Source organism: Tinamus guttatus, unplaced genomic scaffold (genome assembly GCF_059628265.1).
Source record: "Tinamus guttatus ecotype Peru unplaced genomic scaffold, ASM5962826v1 Tinamus_guttatus_pri_ptg000921l, whole genome shotgun sequence".
NCBI classification, from domain to species: Eukaryota; Metazoa; Chordata; class Aves; order Tinamiformes; family Tinamidae; genus Tinamus; species Tinamus guttatus.
Window position 1 is genome coordinate 1 of NW_028289455.1, and position 12,591 is coordinate 12,591.

General features: G+C 69.8%; 1 protein-coding gene across 1 annotated transcript; it reads right to left on the reverse strand.

Annotated features, from left to right (window-relative positions):
- Nucleotides 1–1,841: 1,841 nt before the first annotated feature.
- Nucleotides 1,842–10,028, reverse strand: LOC104577756 (voltage-gated potassium channel KCNC1). The gene is made up of 5 exons (XM_088538017.1): nt 9,498–10,028; nt 5,502–6,426; nt 3,729–3,783; nt 2,431–2,504; nt 1,842–1,957 (listed from the first exon to the last, which is right to left on the reverse strand). Exons 1-5 carry the CDS (start codon nt 10,026–10,028, stop codon nt 1,842–1,844), a joined length of 1,701 nt encoding a protein of 566 aa, XP_088394143.1.
- Nucleotides 10,029–12,591: the final 2,563 nt, after the last annotated feature.

A 12,591-nucleotide genomic window follows, 5' to 3' on the forward strand; every position in this document is an offset into this window, starting at 1 on the left:
CCCGCCCCCCCACAGTGGGGGTGGCCATGGGGGGGTCCCCGTGTCCCCCCCCGTGTCCCCCCAGACCCTGTTTGGGGCTCGGGGCCTGGTCACGTCACCGTGGAAACGAGGCCCGGCCTCGCAGTGGGGCCGGGGCCTAGCACTGTTGCCATGGAAACACAGCCCGGCCTTGCAGTGGGGCCGGGGCCTAGTGTTGTTGCCATGGAAACACAGCCTGGACCCCCAGTGGTGCTGAGGCCTACTCTGGTTTCCATGGAAACGCAGCCCGACCTCGCAGTGGGGCCCGGGCCTAGCACTGTTGCCATGGAAACGCAGCCCAGCCTTGCAGTGGGGCCCGGGCCTAGCACTGTTGCCATGGAAACGCACCCCGGCCTCCCAATGGGGCTGGGGCCTACTCTGGTTTCCATGGAAACGCAGCCCGGCCTCGCATTGGGGCTCGGGCCTAGCGCTGTTGCCATGGAAACGCAGCCCGGCCTCGCAGTGGGGCTGGGGCCTACTGTGGTTTCCATGGAAACGCAGCCCGGCCTCGCAGTGGGGCCGGGGCCTACTCTGGTTTCCATGGAAACGCAGCCTGGCCTCGCAGTGGGACCAGGACCCGCCCCCCCCCAAATTGAGGCCTAGTCCAATTGCCATGGAAACGCAGCCTGGCGTCGCCATGGCTGGGGGGTGGGGGGGGGTGGCCCCAGTGCTGGGGTCACAGTGCAGCCGGGGGGGGGGGGAGGGGAGGGCCACCTCCATGGCCACCACTGTCCCCAAGGCCCCAGTTATTGCTTGATATGGGGGGGGAGCCCCGGGACATGGCGGGACATGGGGGGACATGGGGACATGAGGGGACATGGGGACACATGGGGGACATTGAGAGACATAGGGGGACATGGGGACACATGGGGACACATGGGGGACATTGAGAGACATAGGGGGACATGGGGACACATGGGGACATGGGGACACATGGGGGGTGGGGCTGGGGGGCTCCCCAAATCCTGAGTGTCGTCACGGGGGGGGGAGGGGACCCCCCCCGCGGCCCCTCCCCCGCCCGCAGGGGCCCAGGCGTCCGGCTCCCATGGGGGGGGGGGGGGGACCCCGAAAGTGCAGTGCAAGGGGGGGGGGGGCAGCGGGGCCCCCCGGCCCCCGTTTTGGGGGGAAACACCCAAATCCCGATGTTTTCAGGGAGTGCCCCCAAAATCCCCCTTTTTTTGGGGGGGATCCCCCATTACAGTCATGTGGGGGGGGGAGACACATTTTGGGGGGAAAACCCCAATTCTGGTCATTTTGGGGGCTCCCCTAACTCCCCATGGTAGGGTGGGGGGGTCACCCCCGTTTCAGGGGGAGTCACCCCCATTTTGGGGGCAAATCCCCCATTCCAGTCACTTTTTAGGAGGGGATCACCGCCATTTTGGGGCAAATCCCCCATTTCAGTCCCTTTTTGGGGGAATCAACCCATTTTGGGGCAAATCCCCATTCCAGTCACTTTTTGAGGGAGTCACCCTCTTTTTGGGGACAAATCCCCCATTCCAGTCACTTTTGGGGGGAATCACCCCATTTTGGGGCAAATCCCCCATTCCAGTCACTTTTGGGGAGAATCACCCCCATTTTGGGGATAAATCCCCCATTCCAGTCACTTTCCTGGGGGGAGTCACCCCCACTTTGGGGGCAAATCCCCCATTCCAGTCTCTTTTTCAGGCACCCATTTTGGGCAGAATCCTCCATTTTGGTGATTTTTGCCCCCCCCTATCCGTTCCTTGCCCCCCCCTCACCTCGGTGCCAGGACGTGCGGTTTTTCTTTTTTTTTCCCGTTTCTGGCCGTTTTCGCCCCAGAAGCGGTGCCGGGGGGGCGGGGCTCAGAGGATGGCGGGAAGGGCCGAGCGGGGGGTCCCGGGGGGGCCCAGGTGTCCGGGGGGGGCCGCCCCCCCCCGCGGGCCCGAGAGGCTGTTGAGACTCTGGGACTTCTCGTAACCTGGGGGGGGGGGGAGGAGGTGTTGGGGACCCCCCCACTGCAGCACCCATGGGTGCCCCCCACCCCCCAACACCCATGGGTGCCCCCAGACCCCCCCCAGCACCTAGAGACCCCCCCCAACACCCATGGGTGCCCCTAGACCCCCCCCCAGCACCTAGAGCCCCCCCCCAGCACCCATGGGTGCCCCAGACTCCCCCCCAGCACCCATGGGTACCCCCAGACCCCCCCCCCCAGCACCTAGAACCCCCCCCCCAGCACCCATGGGTGCCCCAAACACCCTGCCCCCCCCCCGCCCCAAGGAATTGGGACCCCCCCCCCCCCCATTAATGGCATCGGGGCAGGGAGGGGGCGGGGCCAGACGGTGGGCGGAGCATCTCGGGGGCGGGGCCTAGCGCAACACGCGGCTGGTGTTTGGGGGGGCGTGGCCTAGGGCGGCGCGTGGGCGGGGCTTGGGACCTCTCCGAGGGAATTGCCGACGTCATCAGTGACGTCACGGCGCGGGGGCGGGGTGACCTCCATGGGGGGGTGTTCCGGGGGGGGGGGGTCCCTGGGAGTTCCCGGGGGGGGGGGGGGGTCCCTTGGGGGGATTCCCGGGGTGGGGGGGGGTCCCTAAAGGGTCCCGGGGGGGGTCTCTGGGGGGGGGGGGTGCCTGGGGGGGGGGAGGGGTTCCCTGGGGTGTCCCCGGGGGGGGGACTCTTGGGGGGAGGGGCTGCAGGGCCCATTGTGGGGGGGGTCCCAGAAGGGGGTCCCCGGGGGGGAGGGCCCTTGGGGGGAGGGGGTTCCCTGGGGGGGTTCCCCAGGGGGTCCCGGGGGGGGGTCTCTGGGGGGGGGGCAGGTGCCTGGGGGGGGGGGGTTCCCTGGGGAGGAGGGGTCCCGGGGGGGGGGGGGGATTCCCTGGAGGGTCCCTGGGGGGGGGATTCCCTGTGGGGGGGTCCATGGGGGCGGGTCCCTGTTGGGGGGGGGGGGTCGCAGAGGGGGTTCCCTTGGGGGATTCCCCGGGGAGGGTCCCGGGGGGGGGGGGTCCCCGAGAAGGGGGCGGGGTCCCGGGGGGTCCCCGGGGGGGGGGGGGTCCCTTAGGGGATTCCTCAAGGGGGGGGTCCCAGAGGGGAGGGGAGGGGTCCCCGGGGGAGGGGGCGGGGTCCCGGGGGGGTCCCCGGGGGAGGGGGGTTTCCGGGGCGGGGGGAGTGTCCGGGGAGGGGGCGTGTCCCGAGGGGGAGGGGTGTCCCGGGGGGGGGGCGGTCCCCGGGGGAGGGGGCGGGGTCCCGGGGAGGGGGCGGGGTCCCGAGGGGGTCCCCGGGGGGGGTTTTCCCCCGAGGGGGAGGGGTTTCCCCGGGGGAGGGGGGCGGGGTCCCCGGGAGGGGGGTTCCCCCGAGGGGGAGGGGTTTCCCCGGGGGAGGGGGGCGGGGTCCCCGGGAGGGGGGTTCCCCCGAGGGGGAGGGGGTGTCCCGGGGGGGGGTCCCCGGGGGAGGGGGCGGGGTCCCGAGGGGGTCCCCGGGGGGGGGGTTTCCCCCGAGGGGGAGGGGTTTCCCCGGGGGAGGGGGCGGGGCCCCGGGGGGGGGTTTCCCCCGAGGGGGAGGGGTGTCCCCGGGGGCGGGGTCCCGGGGGAGGGGGGCGTGTCCCGGGGGGCGTGTCCCCGCACCTGGGCGTGGCCGGGCGGGGCCGTAGTCGGGCCCCAGCAGGAAGCAGGCCCGGTCCCGGGCGCGGGGGGGGGCCGGGGGGCGGCGCCTCCGGGGGGGGCGGGGGGGGCTCCACGGCGGGGGGGGGGAGGGGCCCTTCGTCCGGGGGGGGCAGCGCCGCCCCCCCCGCCGCCCCGTTGGGCCGGGCCTCTGCGTCACGGGGAGGGGGCGGGGTCAGGGAGACTCCGCCCCCTCCGAGGGCCCAGGCGTCCGGGACACCCCCGTGGGGGCCCAGGCGTCCGGGTGTCCCCCCGCCCTCCCCCATAGACCCCCCCCCTCACCACCATGTCCATGACCTGTCCCCAATGTGACCCTTCATGTCCCCAACAGGGACCCACCGCCCCATGTCCATGGTTTGACCCCCTATGTCCCCAACATGTCCCCAACCTCCAAGTCTTGACCCCAATATCCCCAAACTCCATGTCCTAGTCTTGACCCCCCGCCATGTCCCTTCCATGTCCCCAATCCCCCCATGTCCCCAGCCTCCATGTCCAAGTCTTGACCGCCATGTCCCCCCATGTCCCCAACCCGATGTCTCTCTACATGTCCCAACCCCATGTCCAAGTCTTGACCCCCCCATGTCCCCTCCATGTCCCCAACCCCCATGTCCAAGTCTTGACCCCCATGTCCCCAACCTCCCCCATGTCCCCAACCCCCACATCCAAGTGTTGACCCCTCCATGTCCCCAACCCCAGGTCCCCAACCTCGACGTCCCCTCCATGTCTCCAAGCTCCATGTTCAAGTCTTGACCCCCATGTCCCCAACCTCCAAGTGTTGACCCCCTCCATGTCCCCAACCTCCATGTCCATGTCTTGACCTCCATGTCCCCTCCATGTCCCCAACCCCCCATGTGCCCAAGCCCCCATGTCCCCCCCATGTCCCCAACCTCCATATCCAGGTCTTGACCTCCATGTCCCCAACCCCCATGTCAAATCTTGACCTCCATGTCCCCAACATCTCCCCAACGCCCACATCCAACCATTGACCCCCATGTCCCCAACCCATGTCCAAGTCTTGACCCCAATGTCCAAGTCTTGACCCCCATGTCCCCAACCTCCATGTCCATGTCTTGACCCCCATGTCCCCCCCATGTCCCCAACCTCTATGTCCAAGTCTTGACCCCCCATGTCCCTCCCACGTCCCCAACCCCATGTCCAGGTCTTGACCCCAATGTCCAAGTCTTGACCCCAATGTCCCCAACCCCGATGTCCAAGTCTTGACCCCCATGTCCCCCCCATGTCCCCAACCCCAGGTCTTGACCTCCATGTCCCCAACCCGATGTCCAAGTCTTGACCCCAATGTCCAAGTCTTGACCCCCCATGTCCCCAACCCCCATGTCCATGTCTTGACCCCCATGTCCCCCCCATGTCCCCAACCCCCCATGTGCCCAAGCCCCATGTCCCCCCCATGTCCCCAACCCCGATGTCCAAGTCTTGACCTCCATGTCCCCAACCCCGATGTCCAAGTCTTGACCCCATGTCCCCAACATGTCCCCAACCCCCATGTCCAAATCTTGACCTCCATGTCCCCAACATCTCCCCAACGCCCACATCCAACCATTGACCCCCATGTCCCCAACCCCGATGGCCAAGTCTTGACCCCCATGTGCCTCCCACGTCCCCAACCGCCATGTCCAAGTCTTGACCCCCATGTCCCCCCCCGTGTCCCCAACCCCCCATGTGTCCAAGCCCCCATGTCCCCCCCATGTCCCCAACCCCGATGTCCAAGTCTTGACCCCAATGTCCAAGTCTTGACCCCCATGTCCCCAACCCCCCATGTCCCCAACCCCCCATGTCCCCCCCATGTCCCCAACCCCATGTCCATGTCTTGACCCCCACGTCCCCCCCATGTCCCCCCTCTCTCCTCACCGGCGCGGTTGATGTCCACCACCTCCTCCTGCGCCAGCGGACACGCGTCGCCCCCCGCGTCCCCGTCCCCGTCATCCGCCCCATACCCGGGCGAGCCGGGCTGTGGGGCGCGCGGGATGTGCTTGTTCTTCTTCTTGGGCAGCTTCTGCTTGGCCATGGCCAACGAGTAGTACATGCCGAAGTTGTTGACGATGACGGGCACCGGCATGGCGATGGTGAGGACGCCGGCCAGCGCGCACAGCGCGCCCACCAGCATCCCGGACCACGTCATGGGGTACATGTCCCCGTAACCCAGCGTCGTCATGGTCACCACGGCCCACCAGAACCCGATGGGGATGTTCTTGAAGTAGGTGTGCTTGCTCCCGGTGACGTCGGCCGGGTCGGCGCCGATGCGCTCGGCGTAGTAGATCATGGTGGCGAAGATGAGCACGCCGAGCGCCAGGAAGATGACGAGGAGCAGGAACTCGTTGGTGCTGGCGCGCAGCGTGTGGCCCAGCACGCGCAGCCCCACGAAGTGCCGCGTCAGCTTGAAGATGCGCAGGATGCGCACGAAGCGGACGACGCGTAGGAACCCCAACACGTCCTTGGCCGCCTTGGAGGACAACCCGCTCAAGGCGACCTCGAGATAAAAGGGTAAAATGGCCACGAAATCGATGATGTTGAGGCTGCTCTTGACGAACTCCAGCTTGTCCGGGCAGAAGGTGACGCGCATGAGGAACTCGAAGGTGAACCAGGCCACGCAGGTGCCCTCCACGTAGGTGAGGAAGGGCTCGGTCTGCACCTCCACGGCCACGTGCGTGGCGGTGCCGTTGGGCAGCGGCACCGTCTCCGTGCGGTTCACCACGCGGTTGAAGGCCTCGTGGGTCTCCAGGCAGAACGTGGTGATGGAGAGGAGGATGAAGAAGAGCGACGCGAAGGCCACGTACTGCGGGGAGGAAGGGGTTAGCGGAGGGGCCCAGGCGTCCGGGCGTCCCATATCCACTGGGGGCCCAGGCGTCCGGGCGTCCCATAGCTACAAAGGGGCCCAGGCGTCCGGGTGTCCCAAATCCACAAGGGGGCCCAGGCGTCCGGGTGTCCCATATCTACAACAAGGGGGTCCAGGCAGAACATGGTGATGGAGAGGAGGATGAAGAAGAGCGACGCGAAGGCCACGTACTGCGGGGGGGAAGGGGTTAGCGGAGGGGCCCAGGCGTCCGGGCGTCCCATAGCTACAAAGGGGCCCAGGCGTCCGGGGAGCCCAGAGCTGCAATGGGGCCCAGGCGTCCAGGGAGCTCATATCTACAACAAGGGGGCCCAGGCGTCCGGGTGCCCCAAATCCACAAGGGGGCCCAGGCGTCCGGGGATCCTATAGCTACAACAAGGGGGCCCAGGCGTCCGGGTGCCCCAAATCCACAAGGGGGCCCAGGCGTCCGGGGATCCCATAGCTACAAGGGGGGGATCAGGCACCCGGGGGGGTCCCATATCTACAACAAGGGGGCCCAGGCGTCCGGGTGCCCCATGTGTCTGGGTGCCCCAAATCCACCAGGGGGCCCAAGTGTCCGGGTGCTACAAGGGGGCCCAGGCGTCCGGGGGCGGGGGGGGGGGGGTCCCATATCTACAACAAGGGGGCCCAGGCGTCCGGGGGTCCCATTGCTACAACAGGACCCAGGCGTCCAGGGGGGTCCCATATCTACAACAAGGGGGCCCAGGCGTCCGGGTGCCCCATGTGTCTGGGTGCCCCAAATCCACCAGGGGGCCCAAGTGTCCGGGTGCTACAAGGGGGCCCAGGCGTCCGGCGGGGGGGGGGTGGGTCCCATATCTACAACAAGGGGGCCCAGGCGTCCGGGGGTCCCATTGCTACAACAGGACCCAGGCGTCTGGGGGGGGGGGGGTCCCATATCCACAACAAGGGGGCCCAAGCGTCCGGGTGCCCCAAATCTACAACAAGGGGGCCCAGGCGTCCGGGGGGAGCCATAGCTACAAGGGGGCCCAGGCGTCTGGAGGGGGTCTCATATCTACAACAAGGGGGCCCAGGCGTCCGGGTGCCCCAGGCATCCGGGGATCCCATAGCTACAACAGGACCCAGGCATCCGGGGGGGGCGGTTCCATATCCACAACAAGGGGGCCCAGGCGTCCGGGTGACCCCCCAAACCCCCCAAAAAGGGGCCCAGGCATCCGGGGGGGGGGGGGGATGGGGCAGACAGGTGTCCAGGCGCCCCCTTCAGCCCCCGGTACCCCCAGGGGAGGGAAGCGGCGGCGGCTCCCGGACGCCTGGGCCCCCTCCCGGACGCCTGGGCCCCTTCCCGGACGCCTGGGCCCCTTTGCCAGCAGCGCGGGGGGGGGGGGGGGAGGGGTAGCTCTCTGCAATGCAGCTTGGGGACGGAGGGGGGGGGACGGAACGGGGGGGGCTGGGGACACTGCAGCGGGGGGGGGGGGGTCACTGCAGTGCGGGGGGGGGGGAGGGGGGGGCACCGCAGTGCGGAGCCGGGGACGGGATCGGGGCCAGATCCGGGGGGGGGGGGCGGATTGGGGACATTGGGGGGGGGATTGGGGACATGGGGGGGGAGGGGGACACAGCGGGGGGGGACATTGGGGACATTGGGGGGGACATTGGGGACATTGGGGGGGGGTTGGGGACATTGGGGGGGACATTGGGGACATGGGGGGGGGGAGGGGGACACCGCGGGGGGGGACATTGGGGACATGGGGGGGGGCAGCCCATCCCCCCTCCCCCCGCTGGCCTCCATCGCCCACGTCCCCCCCCCCCCCGTGTCCCCATTTCCCCCCCCCGTGTCCCCAATTCCCCCCCCCCGCTGTCCTCATTCCACCCCCCCCCCGGGGTCCCCAAGGCCCCTCCCGTGTCACCGCCCCCCCCCCCCGTGTCCCCAATCCCCCCCCCCGTGTCCCCAATTCCCCCCCCCCGTGTCCCTCATGTCCCCCCCCCCCCCCGCCCGGTTCCCAGGGTCCCTCTGTCCCCTCTGTGTCCCCAATCTCCCCCCCCAATGTCCCCAATCCCCCCCCCCCCCATGTCCCCAATCCCCCCCCCGTGTCCTCGCTGCCCCCTCCCCAATTCCCGGATCCCCCCCAGCCCCCCCCCCAATGTCCCCATGTCCCCACAGACCCCCCACGTCCCTTAACCCCCCCCCCCAACGTCCCCTCAAGCCCCCCCGGTCCAGCACAGTGTCCCCATGTCCCCCCCCCTCAGGCCCCCCCCGTCCCCTTAGAGCCCCCTGGTCCCTCAGAGACCCCCCCGAGTCCTCACAGCCCCCCCCATGTCCCCCCATGTCCCCCCCATATCTCCCTCCATGTCCCTCTATGTCCCCCCATGTCCCTCCATCGTCTCTCTGCGTCCTCCCATGTCCCCCCCATGTCCCCCAATGTTCCCCCCATGTCCCCCTATCGTCCCTCCGCGTCCCCCTGCCACCCCCCCCATGTCCCCCCCCATGTCCCTCCATGTCCCTCCATCGTCCCTCCCTGTCCCCCTATGTCCCTCTATGGCCCCCCATGTCCCCCCCATGTCGCCCCTATGTCCCCTCCATGTCCCTCCCATGTCCCTCTATGTTCCCCCATGTCGCCTCTATGTCCCCTCTATGTCCCCCTATCGTCCCTCCGCCTCCCCCCCATGTCCCTCTATGTCCCCCCCCATGCCCCCAATGTCCCCCCCATCTCCCCCCGTGTCCCTCCCATGTCCCCAATGTCCCCCCCATGTCCCCCCCATGTCCCTCTATCTCCACCCCCATGTCCCCCATGTCTCCCCCATGTCCCCCCATGTCCCCCCTATCGTCCCTCCGCCTACCCCCCCATGTCCTTCCATCCCCCCCATGTCCTTCCACCCCCCCCATGTCCCCAACGTCCCCCCCCATGTCCCCCATGCCCCCCCCATGTCCCCCATCCCCCCCCATGTCCCCAACGCCCCCCCCATGTCCTTCCATCCCCCCCCATGTCCCCCCAGTCCCCCCCCATGTCCCCATCCCCCCCCCCACGCCCCCCCCACACCCCCCCCACCCCCCCCCTCACCCTGGCCATCTTGGACGAATAGGGGTCCTCGAACAGCGCCCACGCGCGGGGCTGCCAGCGCCGCCAGCGCCCGCCCGGCCTCCCCTCGTCCCCGCGCGGCCTCCGCGTGGGCTCCGCTCCCCCGGCACCGGCACCGCCACCGGCACCGGCCGCGTCCGCCCCCTCGAAGCTGTCCAGGGCCTCCTCGGCGTCCCGGTGCTGCCGGTAGTTCATCCAACAACACGCTTCCACGTCGGTCTCGTCGATGCCCCAAAACGCCAATTCCTCCTCAAAAAGGGGCCCGCACACGTCGGCGGGGCAGTGCAGCTTCCCGGTGCGGTAGTAGTTGAGCACGTAGGCGAACACGGCCGGGTGCCGGTCGAAGAAGAACTCGCCGGTGGCGGCGTCGTAGTGGAAGCGGGAGGAGGCGCCGGGCTCGGCCAGCGCCGCCAGCCGCGTCCCCGGGAGCGTCTGCAGGGTCCCCCGGTAGGTCTCGTGGCGGACGCCGCCCACGTTGATCACCACCTTGTCGCGCTCCGCGTGCCACCCCATGGCGACAATGGTGACAATGGGGACGATGGTGGCACCGGGGATGCGGGTGGCGGCACCGGCGGCTGCCGCATGTCGCGGCCGCGGGGCTCGAACCCGCGGCGGGGACGGGAGGAGGGAGCTGCGCGCGCGCGGGAGGCTCCGCCCCCTGTGGGAGGAGCCGCCCCCTATGGGAGGAGCCGCCCCCTGTGGGAGGAGCCGCCCCCTATGGGAGGAGTCGCCTCCAATGGGAGGAGCCGCCCCCTATGGGAGGAGCCGCCCCCTATGGGAGGAGCCGCCCCCTATGGGAGGAGCCACCTGCTATTGGAGGAGACGCTCCCTATGGGAGGAGCTGCCCCTTATGGGAGGAGCCACCCCCTATGGGAGGAGCCGCCCCTTATAGGAGCAGGACACGCCCCTCGTGGGGGAGGAGGACACGCCCCCTGCAGGAGCACGCCCCGCCCCCCGGAGGGCAGGCCCCGCCCCCTCCCCGGTGCGGGTTCCCCCCCCCCCCCCGGTAGGTCTCGTGGCGGACGCCGCCCACGTTGATCACCACCTTGTCGCGCTCCGCGTGCCACCCCATGGCGACAATGGGGACGATGGCGACAATGGGGACGATGGTGACAATGGGGACGATGGTGGCACCGGCGGCGGCGGCTGCCGCATGTCGCGGCCGCGGGGCTCGAACCCGCGGCGGGGACGGGAGGGGGGAGCTGCGCGCGCGCGGGAGGCTCCGCCCCCTGTGGGAGGAGCCGCCTCCTAGGGGAGGAGCCGCCCCCTGTGGGAGCAGGACACCGCCAATACGGGACGTAGACACGCCCCCTATGGGAGGACACGCCCAGCGAGGGGAGGAGCCACCCCCTATGGGAGGAGCCGCCCTCTATGGGAGGAGCTGCCTCCAATGGGAGGAGCTGCCGCTTATGGGAGGAGCCGCCCCCTGTGGGAGGAGACGCCCCCTATGGGAGGAGCCACCTCCTATGGGAGGAGACACCCCCTGTGGGAGGAGACGCCCCCAATGGGAGGAGCCGCCCCCTGTGGGAGGAGATGCCCCCTGTGGGAGGAGCCACCTCCTATGGGAGGAGCCACCCGCTATGGGAGGAGCCGCCCCCTATGGGAGGAGCCACCTCCTATGGGAGGAGTCGCCCCCTATAGGGAGGCCGCCTCCCAATGGCAGGAGACACCCCCTATGGGAGGAGCCACCCCCTGTGGGAGGAGCCGCCTCCGATGGGAGGAGCCACCTACTATTGGAGGAGACGCCCCCTATGGGAGGAGCTGCCCCTTATGGGAGGAGCCGCCCCCCTATGGGAGGAGCCGCCCCCTATGGGAGGAGCCGCCTCCTGTGGGAGGAGCCGCCACCTATGGGAGGAGCCGCCCCCTGTGGGAGGAGCTGCCGCTTATGGGAGGAGCCGCCCCCTATGGGAGGAGACGCTCCCTATGGGAGGAGCTGCTTCTTATAAGGACACGCCCAGCACGGGGAGGGCACGCCCCCTATGGGAAGACACGCCCCTCGTGGGGGAGGTGGACACGCCCACTGAGGGGAGGAGCCGCCCGCTATGGCAGGAGCCGCCCCCTATGGGAGGAGCCACCTCCTATGGGAGGAGCCGCCCCCTGTGGGAGGAGCCGCCGCTTATGGGAGGAGCCGCCCCCTATGGGAGGAGCCACCTCCTATGGGAGGAGCCACCCCCTACGGGAGCAGGACACGCCCCTCGTGGGGGAGGAGGACACGCCCCCCGCAGGAGCACGCCCCGCCCCCCGGAGGGCAGGCCCCGCCCCCTCCCCGGTGCGGCCCCCCCCCCCCCCCGGTAGGTCTCGTGGCGGACGCCGCCCACGTTGATCACCACCTTGTCGCGCTCCGCGTGCCACCCCATGGCGACAATGGTGACAATGGGGACGATGGTGACGATGGTGGCAATGGGGACGATGGTGACAATGGGGACGATGGTGACAATGGGGGTGGTGGTGGTGGCACCGGCGGCCGCCCCCTATGGGAGGAGCCGCCTCCAATGGGAGGAGCTGCCCCTTGTGGGAGGAGCCGCCCCCTATGGGAGGAGCCGCCCTCTATGGGAGGAGCCGCCTCCTGGGGGAGGAGCCACCTCCTAGGGGAGGAGCCGCCCCCTGTGGGAGGAGCCGCCCGCTATGGGAGGAGCCGCCCCCTATGGGAGGACACGCCCCCTATGGGAGGAGGACACGTCCCGGGGGAGTCAAAACAATGGGCGGAGCCAGGGAGGGGGCGTGGCCGCTCCCGAAGATCATTGGCCGGCTCACGGAGGTGCTCTGTGACGCGACCAATGGGAGTGTTTATGCAAATCGACCCCTTTGCTGGTGCAGCAAGGGGGCGGGGCCGAGGGGCGGGGGGGCGGGGCCAGGGACACTGGGAGACACCCAGGGGGCGGAGCCCTGGGGGGCAGGGGGCGTGGCCGGCTGCGAGGGCGGGGCCACCCCGGCCCATTAGGAAGAGGCTCCGGCGCGGGGGGGGGGGGGGGGGGGCGTGGCCTGGGAGGTGGTGACGTCAGTGAGGATTCCCTGGCGGGGCGGGGCTTTGCGGAGGGGGCGTGGCCTAGAGATAGCATTCCCTGCCGGGGGCGGG

Coding starts and splice junctions, on each gene's coding strand:
- LOC104577756 (XM_088538017.1), bottom strand. CDS start 10,028: ATGGGGTGGCACGCGGAGCGCGACAAGGTGGTGATCAACGTGGGCGGC. Junction 6,427..9,497: donor ATTCGTCCAAGATGGCCAGG/GTGAGGGGGGGG, acceptor TCCTCCCCGCAG/TACGTGGCCTTCGCGTCGCT. Junction 1,958..2,430: donor TGACGTCACTGATGACGTCG/GCAATTCCCTCG, acceptor CCCCCCCCCCAG/GTTACGAGAAGTCCCAGAGT.